This window comes from Capricornis sumatraensis, chromosome X, assembly GCF_032405125.1.
Source record: "Capricornis sumatraensis isolate serow.1 chromosome X, serow.2, whole genome shotgun sequence".
NCBI classification, from domain to species: Eukaryota; Metazoa; Chordata; class Mammalia; order Artiodactyla; family Bovidae; genus Capricornis; species Capricornis sumatraensis.
This window is the reverse complement of record NC_091092.1, coordinates 56,656,654-56,669,122: the sequence shown is the minus strand read 5'-3', so window position 1 is coordinate 56,669,122 and position 12,469 is coordinate 56,656,654. Positions and strand designations below refer to the sequence as shown.

General features: G+C 51.9%; 1 protein-coding gene and 1 pseudogene across 1 annotated transcript; one reads left to right on the top strand and one right to left on the bottom strand.

Moving 5' to 3' along the window:
* Positions 1 to 4,976: 4,976 nt before the first annotated feature.
* Positions 4,977 to 5,762, bottom strand: LOC138070754 (melanoma-associated antigen 10-like). The gene has a single exon (XM_068961965.1). The coding sequence runs from the start codon at positions 5,760 to 5,762 to the stop codon at positions 4,977 to 4,979; it is 786 nt and encodes a 261-aa protein (XP_068818066.1).
* Positions 5,763 to 9,585: 3,823 nt separating this feature from the next.
* LOC138070746 (melanoma-associated antigen 10-like) lies at positions 9,586 to 10,373 on the top strand (annotated as a pseudogene).
* Positions 10,374 to 12,469: the final 2,096 nt, after the last annotated feature.

Below are 12,469 nucleotides of genomic sequence, written 5' to 3'. Positions count from 1 at the left end.
AATATTTCTAGATATATAAATAAACACAGGATAAGAAGTACACATATAATTCTTTGCCCTGTCAACCAACGGGTGCCCAGAAGCAATGACTCTTCAGTACCAATGAACACACTTAGTGCACAGATCTAGTTTTGTCAATAGCATTTGACAATAAAAGGAACAAGGGCTCCATGGAAAAATTTATGATTCTAGAATTGGGACCGGAAATATGGAAAATGAGACTGGAGCATCTTGTATGATGTGAAAATTTAAAACATGCTCAAAAAACTTTCAAGAGGAAGCAACATTTCCAGGGGTATGACAAAGGTATATACAAAGGGATATGACAGGAAGAGCTCCCAATGGCCAATCCGAGAACAACTGGAAAATAAAAATATATAAAGTTGTATTGGATTTTAACCCAAAGTGTAATAAAGATACCATGATTCCGTACTGAGAAACAAAAATAATTTCTTAATTACACAAACAAGGATAGAGAAGTGTTTCACACAGAAAAATTCCAGTTTATGCAGACACTCCCACTTGTAGAAAGTGGAGCATAACTCCCCACCCCTGAAGCATGGACTGCACATCATGACTTTCTTCCAAAGAGGACAGGGTGGAAAGGGGACATAAAACAATCACTTTATCACATACACCTGACAAGCACTACCTCAGCCACATGATCAATGAGGGCATCATCAGTGATCAATTGTGCTAATAATATATACACTTGATACAATGTGATGAGAATAGGATTTTACATCTGTAAAATTCCTCCCCCAAACTTGTAATCCCAGACTAGTCATGAGTAAAATATCAGACAAATACAAGTCAAGGGACATGGTACAAAACATCTACTGAGTACTCCTCAAAACTGCCAAGATCATCCAAAACAAAGAAATATTAAAGCTAAGGGGAACCCAAGGAGACATTACAACTAAATGTTAGCGTAGTTTCCTTGCCAGGATCCGGGAACGGGTAACCCTATAGAAATCTGAGTAAAGCATGGGCTTTAGTTGATAACAAATAATGCATCAATACTTCGTCATTAATTGTATTAAATGTATCATATTACCATAGGATATTAGGAATAGGGGAGACTGGGTGTGGGGCGTAAGAGATTTCTTCTATTTTCACAGGTTTTTTTTTTTTTTCAAATCTTAAAGGTTTACAAGGGTTAAACGGGTTATAAAGGAAAAGGTGAAAATAAAGTCTGTTTTCAAAATGAAAAAGGCAAGGAAATTTTGGGCAAAACATGCTGAGTACGTTAAAAAAGGAAATACAAAGGAAACCAAACACAAGCACAGAAACTAAGTGTGAAACAACCCTTGCTAAATTAGCTTTGACTTTTCCTCTCCCTTAACCTCCAATCCCATATAATACACTAACCGGGCCTCTTCCACACAGAAACATTTCTGGATCCACTTTTTGTCAAGTCCCACAAAAGCTGCCCTGATCCAACCTCATAGATGTTTTGCCTGGATATGGCAAAAGCCACCAACCGAGGCCAGGTGTAGACCTGGAACCCTGTACTTGCTCAAAAACCACTTTAAGACATCTGCCAGTATTATTTGCCACAGAAGTCTGTCAAGATCCAGGCAGGGGTAAGTGTCTTGCCAAGGATACAAGGGTCCAGAGCAAACCTTTAGTCGTGCGTACATGTGAGTGCTCAGTCAATCAGTCGTGTCTGACCCTTTGTGACACCGTGGACTGTGGCACACCCCCCCTACCCCAGCTCCTCTGTCCATGGGATTTCCCAGGTAAGAATAGTGGAGTGGGATGCCTTTTCCTCCTCGAGAGTATCTTCCCACCCAGGGATCGAACTTGCATCTCCCACATTGCAGGCAGATTCTTTAACACTGAGCCTCCAGAGAAGCCATAAGGAAACACAGGGACTTCTCAGAGGAACAGAACATTCACTGAGACTCCTTAAGCCAGGGGAGGTGCCTGTCCAATCTGTGATGCCCTGGGCAAGATTAGCTGGGGAACAGGGTGGTGTGTGTCCACACAGAGACTGCTGCAGAAGATGCTGGATCCTGAAATGACCTCCAGATAAGTCGGTGGGGGTAGGGGGCAGTTTGGGCCTCCTAGCAATCAAAGCCCTGAGGTTCTTCTGTACCCAGAGCAAGAACCCATCCACACCTAGCAGTCATATCCAATAAGGTGCATGAGGAGTACCTGTTATGAGAGCTGTCACATATACATCCTGGAGTGCCCCCTGAGGCTGTGGTCCCAGCCTCGGCCCCACAGCACAGATGTCCTCCTGGAGGCCAGGGTGGCAGCTCATCTGCAGAGGCATCTGCTCCCCACTCCCTCTCCCGGCCAGCCCCGGGCAGGTCTGATGAGGTCTCCAGGGGCTTGCTGCTTCCCTGTCTCTGGGGCTGTTGACCCTCTTTGCAGCCTGTATCCCTGGGACCCCAGATTCTGCTCCTGCCTGGCTCCTTTCGGAATCCTCGTTGGAGTCTGGGGCCTCTGGCGCCTGGGCGAGTGTCCTCCCAGGCATCTTCTAGAGCTTGTCCTCTGCTTGAAGAGCCTGACTGGGGACACCAAAGTCCTAGCTGGCTCTGCGGGTGGCTGACCAGACACCCCTCTGCCTCTCACACTCAGGCTCAAAAGCCAGGACTCACAGTCACATTCACAAGATCCTGAGTTTACTCCACCATGTTCCACAGGGATTCCACAGGGAATGGTCTGATACGCCTCAGGATCTTAGAGATGTGCCCCGCACTTCCATGGCAATGATTACTACTGACCCACCACCAGGAGACTCGCCCAGGGGCTGCATCAAGTCCTGCTGGCTCCAGCTGAAGCACCATGGAAGGGGATGCTGCTCTGGGATTTCCAAATAAAGTTACACACACGAGGTCATCAGGACCAAGGCCTAATCCACTGCCAATGCATGGGGCAGGGTGGGGGGGCAGGCAGGACAAAACCCAAGGCCAGGTTCCGGGGAGATGGGACACTGTGGGCAGCAGGGGTAGGGGGCCTCGGGGCTGGGACCCATGAGGAGGATGCCCCCAACCCCAACAGGGGCCTTTGGCAGCTGGCTGCTGCCCTCCCGATGGAGACTGAGCACAGCCCCAAGGGGGATGACAGTGCAGCTCAAGGGGGTCAGGGGCAGGCTGTGGGTCTCTGGGGGAGGTGGGTGGGATTCCTGCAGCCAGCTTCCTGTGGGGCAGCCTCTCTCAAGGGTCAGAGGCGCACGACTTTAGTCTCTGGGAGAGGAACCACACTCAGAGTGGTCTATGTCTCTGTGTTGTCCTGACTTGAGGATCAAACCCCAGGCGCCTATATCCCTTCAAAACAAATGGTCCTGACAAAAATGCTTCTGCTGAAAATTCACTGGCCCGGGTCATCACATGACCCTTCCTAAGTGAAGAGGCCTGGCAGGGTCGTGTCCCCATGTGTGCAGGGAGAGAGGAAAAAAAGAGGTGACTGAACACCTGACATCTCTCCAATTGCACACTGCCTAGCAGATGCTCAACGAAGAGCACCGGTTAAAAATCTCCTTTGTTTTGGGGAGGAGAGTCTGAGCAGGGCACATGGGCCTTGAAATTCTCCACCTTTTCCAAGAGTCCACTGACTATCTGGCAGCTGCCACATATGTGGGCACGATCACATCTCCTGTTCCCGTTGTTCTCTGGCACTCAGCACAGAGCTGCCCCCTCGCCCCCTGCACCCGTCTACACCCCCCACTGCAGTGACCCCACCACCTCCTTAGGGCCGGAAGTCGCTCCTGCCCTTTGTTGCCAGGCACAGCCTTTACTGGCAGCTTAATTGGAAATGGAATAGAAAACCACTCAGAATTGCTGTTCTGTGTTTTCCTCCCGGGGAATATATTATTCAATTTCAGTGTTTGTGTGTGTTTCAGGGTGGAGAGCAGTGTCTCCAGCTGGGCACAGCTCACTCAAAGATCCCAAGATTCTAGTCACACAGCAGGTCCTGTCCACTTTTGTAGCTTCTCTCCACTCATTTCATCCAAATGAAATCTAGACCATGCTCACAACTGAAAGTAATAAAGTCCACATGACCAAATAAACTGTTATTTCAATGTACTTGGTAATCAGCTTCCCAGGGCAGAGACAGGAGGGCCAGCACAGGGAAAACTGGGCCATACATAAAAGAGCAAGATTCACATTTCTCTAGGATTCCTAGCAGATGGTGGGTGGAAAACACCTATTTCATCTCTGTGGTCAACAGCTATGGGACAAGAGCCAGGACCCCTTCTTCCTGTCCTAGAAAGAGATGTCTCTGGGCAAAAGGACACCTCACAGCAACGATCCATTGCAGAGATTCCCCTCACCCCCAAGGCAGACCGCATGTGACTGCAGCTCTAGACCATCGCTGAAAGCGTGGGGGTGTCCGGCTTCTCCTAGTGTCTCCACTGCTAACAGCCCTTCACGGAGCAGAGAATCTGTACAGTCTTTGGAATAAATGAGCCAGTGAGCAGGGTCTCAGATTGTCTGCTGCTTTCTTTAACAACCAAGGAAAATTCAATAAACAGATAATTTAGTTATTGTGAATGACATACAAGAAGGACATAAGCATGAATTCACTATAATTACTTTTATTATCTAATTCTTCTCCTTTCAATACTATTGCTACATAAGTTCAAGTTTTCAAAAAAGTTCTAATTCCTATTCCATTGTATTCTGTTCAGGACCACAAAACAAAATGGAAGACTTCCCAATCTCTTTTACAAAACAGCAAAACTCTTGTTTTTGAACTGAGTAACCAAAAATACGCTGGGATCAATATCATTCACAAAGCTAAGATACTGATGTTTCTTTAGCCTTCTCTGAAATCAAACTTTGAAAAATTTCTAAAGAAAACAGAGATGAATCCCCATGTCATCATAGAGAACATGAACCAAAAGATGCTACACACTGGTTCTCCCAACTGGCCCGGGCCCTCACTTCTGACTGAAGGCTGACTACTTCCTCTTCAATCACAGAGGGAAGGATCAACCTGGCTGCTGCTCTGGCTCAGGCCCCCTATTCCTCCTCCCCCACAGCCTCTGCAGACAGGAGTGGGAAGGCCCTCAAAGCCCTTTGTCTGACCCTGAGCACAAATGCCATGACTTGCTCTTTGCTGGTCTCCGCATAGGCCCGGGGACCCCACAGGAACTCGTAGCGAGCAGGGTCACTGTCAGGCACCTGCCGGTACTCCAGGTACCCCCCACCCACCCACACTTGGGTCAGCAGCTCCCTGGGCTCCCCAAAGACACAGTGCTCGCTCCCAACATACATCCTCATCCTGCTGAGTGCTCCCCAGACTGCCTCCTCAGGGGCCGGGTCTCCACTACACATGATCACGCTGAGGACCAGCACCAGGAGGCCGGCCTTGGGCAGGCCCTGCCCATCGCTCAGCATCTCATCACAGGTGAGGCCCAGGGTGGGGACCATGACGTAGATGTGCTCTGTGGGATCCACCTCCTTCACCTCCACACCAAAGACCAGCTGCAGGTACTCTAAGGCTTGACTGAAGACCACCGGGAAGTGCTCCTGGTTATCCCTGAAGACATTATTCAGCATTTCTGCCAGGGAGGTCAGCTTCTTGGCTCGATACTTGAGGAGCAGAAACTTCATAAGGTTAGCCATCATCTCATTCAGAATTTCTCGGGGCAAGGGCTCCACAGGAGTGGAGCAGGATGCTGGGGGGTAGGAGGCCAAGTCAGATGGGGCCTCCCCCACCTCAGCCGCCAAGAGCTGCACCGCTCCAGGGCCCTGGGCCTCTCCTGGCTCCTGAAGGTCTTCCTCGGGTTTGCTGAGTTCACTCATCTTGACCGCGAGCACAACGCCTGAGGTCAAACAAGACACGGAAGTGAGGCAGAGGTACAGATGGGGACCAAGGGCCTCGGGGAGAGAGGAGGTGAGAGCGGCCTCGGCTAAGAAACGCACCCTGGATGGTATGACACAGGCCACTTACAGGTCTCCCCTTGAGGGGTGCTCTCAGACCTCACAGGAGCGCTCCTCCTGGGAGGCCAGTCCCCTGGCTACCCGAAAGAGGAAGTGAGGTGGCTCCCCAGGGTGCGCTCAGCACAGCCCAAGATTTCTGGGGCCAACAAAGTGGGAGGAATTGGGGCCTTCTGGGGCCCCCCTCTGTTGTGGGATAGGGAGCCTCTGGTTCACTTCAGGGCACCCTCTCACCTTGACTTCTGATACTGCCTGGATCTCCTCTGCTCTCTGAACTCAGAACACAGGCTTCAGACCTCTGGCTTCACCTCCTGGTTCCGGGAGCTCCTGTGAGAGAAATGGAGGTGACAGCTAAGGGCTGTACTGTGGCACAGCCCTGGGCCTTCTGTGCTGGTAGGAGGGGGTGGACTCTGTGAGTACACCCAGTTGTGTGGTGGGTCCCTTGTAGTGCTCACCTTTCCCCCGGCATGGTCTGGACCGTCCCCTTTGGAGGATTACAAGGAAACTCAGAACAAGACACAAACCTGAACAGAAAGCGCTGAGGGACCCCACATGCGGCCGCACCTGCCCAGGGCTTTGCGCGGGTCCTAGGCTAGGGAGATTCTCGGTCCTCAGCTCCTCCTCACGTCCTGACTGGCCTCCCAGCACTGACCACAGGGGAGGGGATCTGCTCAGTCCAGCCTCTGTCAACCTGAAGCCTCCGCCCGTAAAACCTCACCTCCTGAGGTCCCTAAGCCAGAGGTCAAGAAACTGCTCACCCTGCTCACCCCACTCTGGGCCCTCCAAGACCCTCGTGCAAGGATCAAGATCCCTCTCTGATGGGGTCTAACCACCTCAGTCCTTCCTCGCATGGAGCCTAGACTCCAGGCAGGACCTGTCATTGTCCCGTCCGCCATTTTGAGACCTCGCCGCTTTCACAAGGCCTCCAGTTCCTCTATGACCCGCATGTTAGGAAGTCAGACAGGCCGAGTGTGCTCTTCTCACCACAAAGTCTCCGAGGGCCAACTACAGGGGCGGGGATCTGTGGGGTTCTGTCGGTCCTCACTCAGGGTCCCCCCAGTCCTCCTTCAGGCACCTCACCTTGCCTCCGCGCAGGACCTGGATTGTCGCTTCTCCGCAACTGAAGCCCCGCCCCTTATACCAGGACCCCAGTCTCTTGAAGACCCGGATGTCAGGAAGTCAGCGCATGCGTGTAGTGCTCGTCCTGCCCCCACGGTTGCCCTGGACTGACAACAGAGACGGGCTTCTCTGAGGTCTCCTCTGATTAGGGATCCGGGGTCCTCTAGTCCCTCTTCAGGGGCCTCAGGGTCTTCAACCCCACAGGACCTGGGAATCGGCCCCCCCTGAGGCCCCGCCCCATATGCGAGGTCGCCAGTCAGAGACCCGGATGTCGGGAAGTGCGACCATGCATTTTGGGCTCATCGTATCCCAGGGCTGCCAAGGACCAACAGCAGCTACAGGCTTTTCTGAGGTCTCCTCTGATTGGGGTCCAGGGTCCCCTCAGTCGTCCCTCAGGGTCCTCAAATTGAAACCCTGGAGGAGCTGGGCTTCTTCCCTCTGCTCACCTGAGGCTTCACCCCCTTTCCCAGGTCCCCACTTTCTCTGAGACCCAGATGTCAGGAAATACAGCATGTGCTCATCCACCCTCTGTGCCCTCTGAGCCTTGATGTGAGGGTCCCGCCTCGGGTCAACACAAGGGGCATCCCCAGATCTGCCAGAGATTAAGATGAGGTCCCTGAGGGAGGATATAAGGAACCCCACAGATCCCTGACCCTGCTGTCAGCCCTGGGCCACCCTGGTGGTAGGATGAGCACTTGGCAGCCTGTTCTGACTTCCGCATCTGTGTCTCAGAGACATTAGGCAACTGTTAGAAGGGGCAGGGCCTCAGATGGGCAGTGGGAAAGATCTCAGTTCTTTTGAGAGTCAAGGTGAGGACTCTGAGGGAGGACTGAGGGGACCCTGGACCCCAGAGCAGAGTGGGCTCTGGGAGGACACAGGGCAGAAGAACACATGCTGCATTTCTTGACATCTGGGTCTCAGAGAGACTGGGGAACCTGGTACAGGGGTCTGACTTCCTAATATCCAGCTTTCAGACTGGTGTCCTAGTATGGAGAACGGACTTACTGACATCCAAATCTCAGAAAGACTGGGGTCCTGGTATGAGGGTTGGGGCGTTAATAGGGGAGGGGAGAGGAAAGAATCTGAAGTCATACCTGGAGATAAGGTGAGGTCCCTGAGGGAAGACTGAAGGGACCTCAAGTGAAGATTCTAGGGATTCCAAGGTAAGACTGATGGAACCCCACAAATCCCTGTCCCTGCCATCGGCCCTGGGAGCCCTCGGGGTGAGAAGTGCACACTAGGTCTGTCCTGATTTCCTGACATCCAGTTCTGTGAGACTGGGGACCTGGTGTGAGGAGCAGGGACTACGGTGGGGAGAGGACAGAGCCTAGGTCCTACTGGAAGTCAAGGTGAGGACCCTGAGGGAGGACTGAGGGTAGCCAGATCTCAGAACAGAAGGAACCCTGGTAGGCCCCGGGCAGGACGACCTTGTGCCACATTGCCTGACATCCCTGTCAGAGAGACCGGGGACCTGTTGAAAGCAGCAGAACCTCCAAATGGCAGACAGTACACTTCCAGGTCTTGTCTGGAGTCTAGGCTCCATGCAAGGAAGGACTGAGGTGGTTAGACCCCAACAGGGAGGGATCTTGGCCCTTGCAAGAGGGTCTTGGAGGGCCCAGAGTGGGGTGAGCAGTTTCTTGACCTCTGGCTTAGGGACCTCAGGAGGTGGGGTTTTCCAGGCAGAGGGCAGAGAGGCTTCAGGTCAGCAGAGGCTGGACTCCCCAACCCCAATGGAAGACTGAACAGACCCGCGCCCCTGTGGTCAGTGCTGGGAGGCCAGGCAGGACATGAGGAGGAGCAGAGGACTGAACATCTCCCCAGCCTACAAGCTGCAGGAGACCCTGGGCAGGTGCTGCCACATGTGGGGCCCCTCAGCGGTTTCTGTTCAGTCTCAGGTCTTGTTCTGAATTTCCCTGCAGGCCCCTAGAGGGGAGGGACCAGGTTGTGCCAGGGGAAAGGTGTGCATTACAAGGGAGCCCCGAGGGGACCTCCCACCACACAACTGAGGGGACCTCACAGAGTCCTCCCCTCGTACCGTCAGAGAATGCTCAGGGCTGGGCCACAGGATACCACCGAGGTGCCCCCTCCATTTCTCTCACAGGAGCTGCAGGAACCAGGAGGCAAAGGCAGACATCTGAGGCCCAGGTCCTGAGTTCAGAGAGCAGAGGAGGTCCAGGCAGTGCCGCGAGTCAACGTGAGGAGGGTGCCCTGAGTGTACACCAAGGGCTCCCCATCCCAGAACAGAGGGGACCCCACAAGGGCCTAATCCCCTTACCTTGTCAGTCCCAGAAATCTCGGGCTGTGCTGACCACACCCTAGGGAGCCACCTCACTTCCTCCTTCAGGTAGCCAGGGGACTGGCCACTCCAGAGGCATGCCCCTGTGAGGTCTGAGAGCACCTTTCAAGAGGAGACCTTCAAATGGCCTGTGGCTGCCCAGGCCTGTGGTTCTCAGGTGAGGCTGTTCACAGCCCCTCTATCCACCATCTGGGCCCATGGTCCTCATCTGTCCCCATTTGCTCCCATGCCTCACTCTGTGGTTTGATCGCAGGCATCACGCTTGTGGTCGAGATGATTGAGCTGAGCAGGCTCAAGGAAGACCTTCAGGACCCAGGCAAGGCCCAGGGCCCTGTGGAGGCACAGCTCTTTGGGGCTGAGGCGAGGGAGGCTGCATCCCCCTCAGCTTCCTCCCCCACAGTCTCCTGCTCTGCCCTTGCAGAGGCCTTGCCCCAGGAAGCTCTGAATGAGATGGTGGCTAACCTGATGAAGTTCTTTCTCCTCAAGTATCTGGCCAAACAGCTGACCTCCCAAGCGGAAATGCTGAAGAAGGCCCTCAGGGATAACCAGGAGCACTTCCCAGTGGTCTTCACTCAAGCCTCACAGTGCCTACAGGTGGTCATTGGCATGGAGATGAAGGATTTGAACCCCAGGGAGCACATCTACATCATGGTCCCCACCCTGGGCCTCACCTGTGATGAGAAGCTGAGCAGTGGGCAGAGCCTGCCCAAGGCCAGCTTCCTGGTGCTGGTCCTCAGCCTGATCATGCAGAATGAAGCCCTGGCCCCTGAGGAGGCAGTCTGGGGAGCACTCAGCAGGATGGGGCGGCGTGTGTTGGGAGTGAGCACTGTGTCTTTGGGGAGCCCAGGGAGCAGCTGACACAAGTGTGGCTGTAAGAGGGATACCTGGAGTACCAGCAGGTGCCTGACAGCCACCCTGCTCGCTATGAGTGCCTGTGGGGTCCCTGGGCCTATGTGGAGACCAGCAAGTGGCAAGTCATGGCGTTTGTGCTCAGGGTCAAACAGAGGGCTTTGAGGGCCTTCCCACTCCTGTCTGCAGAGGCTGCAAGGGAGGAGGAATAGGGGACCTGAGCCAGAGCAGCAGCCAGGTTGATCATTCCCTCTGTGAGTGAAGAGGGAGTAGTCAGCCTTCTCAGAAGTGAGGGCCCGGGCCAGTTGGGGGAACCAGTTCATACCATCTTTGGGCTTCTGTTCTCTATGATGACATGGAGGTTCATCTGTTTTCCTTAGAAATTTTTCAAGCTTTGATTGTTTTCACAAAAGGCTAAATAAACGTCAGTGTTAGCTTGGTGAATGATGTTGATCACAATGTGTTTGTGCTTACCCAGTTCAAGAACAAGAGTTTTGCTGTTTTGTAAGAGATTGGAAACTCTTCCATTTTGTTTTGTGACCCTGAAAGGGACACAATCGAGTTGGAATCAGAACTGTTTTGGAAATGTGAGCTTACTTAGCAGTAATATTGATGGGGAAAGAATTAGATGATAAAAGTACTTGTAGTGAATTCATCCTCCTGTCCTTCTTGTGTGTCATTCTGAGAGGGTAACAGGCAGGAAGGCCAGGGGTCTCCAAACAGAGGAAATAAGCTGCAAGTGTCCGACATTTTTATCTCTCTTAAGAGGCAGAAGGAAACAAACGTGATATATTTTTCCTTCTCTATACAAATTTAAAAGGAGGTTTCTCTGTGCACCAGCCCCAAGCATGATGACCCAGAGAGATGTTATGGGGAGGGAGGTGGGTGGGGGGTTCATGTTTGGGAACGCATGTACACCCGTGGTTGATTCATGTCAATGTATGGCAAAACCAATACAGTATTGTAAATTAAAATAAAGGAATCAAAAATTATTATAAAAAAAAATAAAAGGAGGTTTCTCTTAAACTACTGTGTTGCCATAATGACACCTGGTTTCACCTGAAGTTAACTATTCTCAAACCTTAAGTTAACCAATGCATTTTTCTTATGGAAATGTTTGTCTTAAGCTATGTTAATGTACTATGCATTTACCCCAGACTCTGTCTTCAAGTTGGTTTGCCTAATGGCTCAGAACCTACTTGACAAACCAATATGTTATACACAGATATTGTTCCCCTAATCTATGTAAACGAAACCATTTGTATGGTAATCTGCCCTTCTACAAGATTCAAGCCAATCATTTTATGGCCCGGGATGAATCATCTGGTGCCAAGATTATCCCAAAATGCATCTTATGGGTGAGGGGCCTGGTGCCATTCTGAGTTTTAAGACATTCCTTTCTTTAACAAACTGCTAGTGACTATATAACATCCAGCTGATGCCTAGCAGGGGGGTACTCTTTCTGCCCCCTTCTGATGCCTATGTCAGAAGCTTTCTCTATCTCCTTTATACTTTGGTAAAACTTTATTACACAACAGCTCTGAGCAGTCAAGCCTCGTCTCTGGCCCCAGATTGAATTCTTCTCCTCGGAGGCCAAGAATCCCAGCGTCTTTTCATTCAGCAACCACCTTTCAATTCTCAAAAACTAAATGATCTTTATTTGGATTTGCCTGGGTTATTTAAGGAAGTAGCAGACAATTCATCTGAGGCCCCTGCTCACTGGCTCATATGTTCCGAAGACCTTTACGGAGTATCTGCTACAGGAAAGGCCGTGTTAGCAGTGGGGACCCTAGGAGAAGCAGGACACCCCCACACCTAGAGCAAAGGTCTAGGAGCCGCAGTCACACAAGGAAGGTGGAGAGACGTCCCCTAGTCGCACTGAACAAGGCAACATGGGGCAGGGTGGTGGGGCTCCAGGAGGAACACTCGAGTGTCAGTGCCTGAGCCAAGGTGGTTTGCAGCTTTGGGAAGCTGGGTTCCTTATGTGGGAGGTGATCATCATGAGGCTGGCTGGTGGCAGCCCTCAGACTTGCAGACAGTGTGTCTTCAGGGTGATGGCAAAATCTGAAACAGATCATTGCTGTAAGGTGTCCTTTTGCATCTTGGATAAAGCCCAGAGAGATCTCTTTCTGGGGAAGGAAGGGAGGGGTCATAACTCTTGTCGCATTGCTGTTGATCACAGGGGCAAAGGAGGTGTTTTCTACCCCATATCTGCTAGGAATCCTGCAGAACTTTGGTCGCACTCCCTTGAAGTGGTGCCCAAGAAATGCACAAAACTACCCTTTCTTTCCTGGCCCTGGGGGATCCA

Coding starts and splice junctions, on each gene's coding strand:
- LOC138070754 (XM_068961965.1), bottom strand. CDS start 5,762: ATGAGTGAACTCAGCAAACCCGAGGAAGACCTTCAGGAGCCAGGAGAG.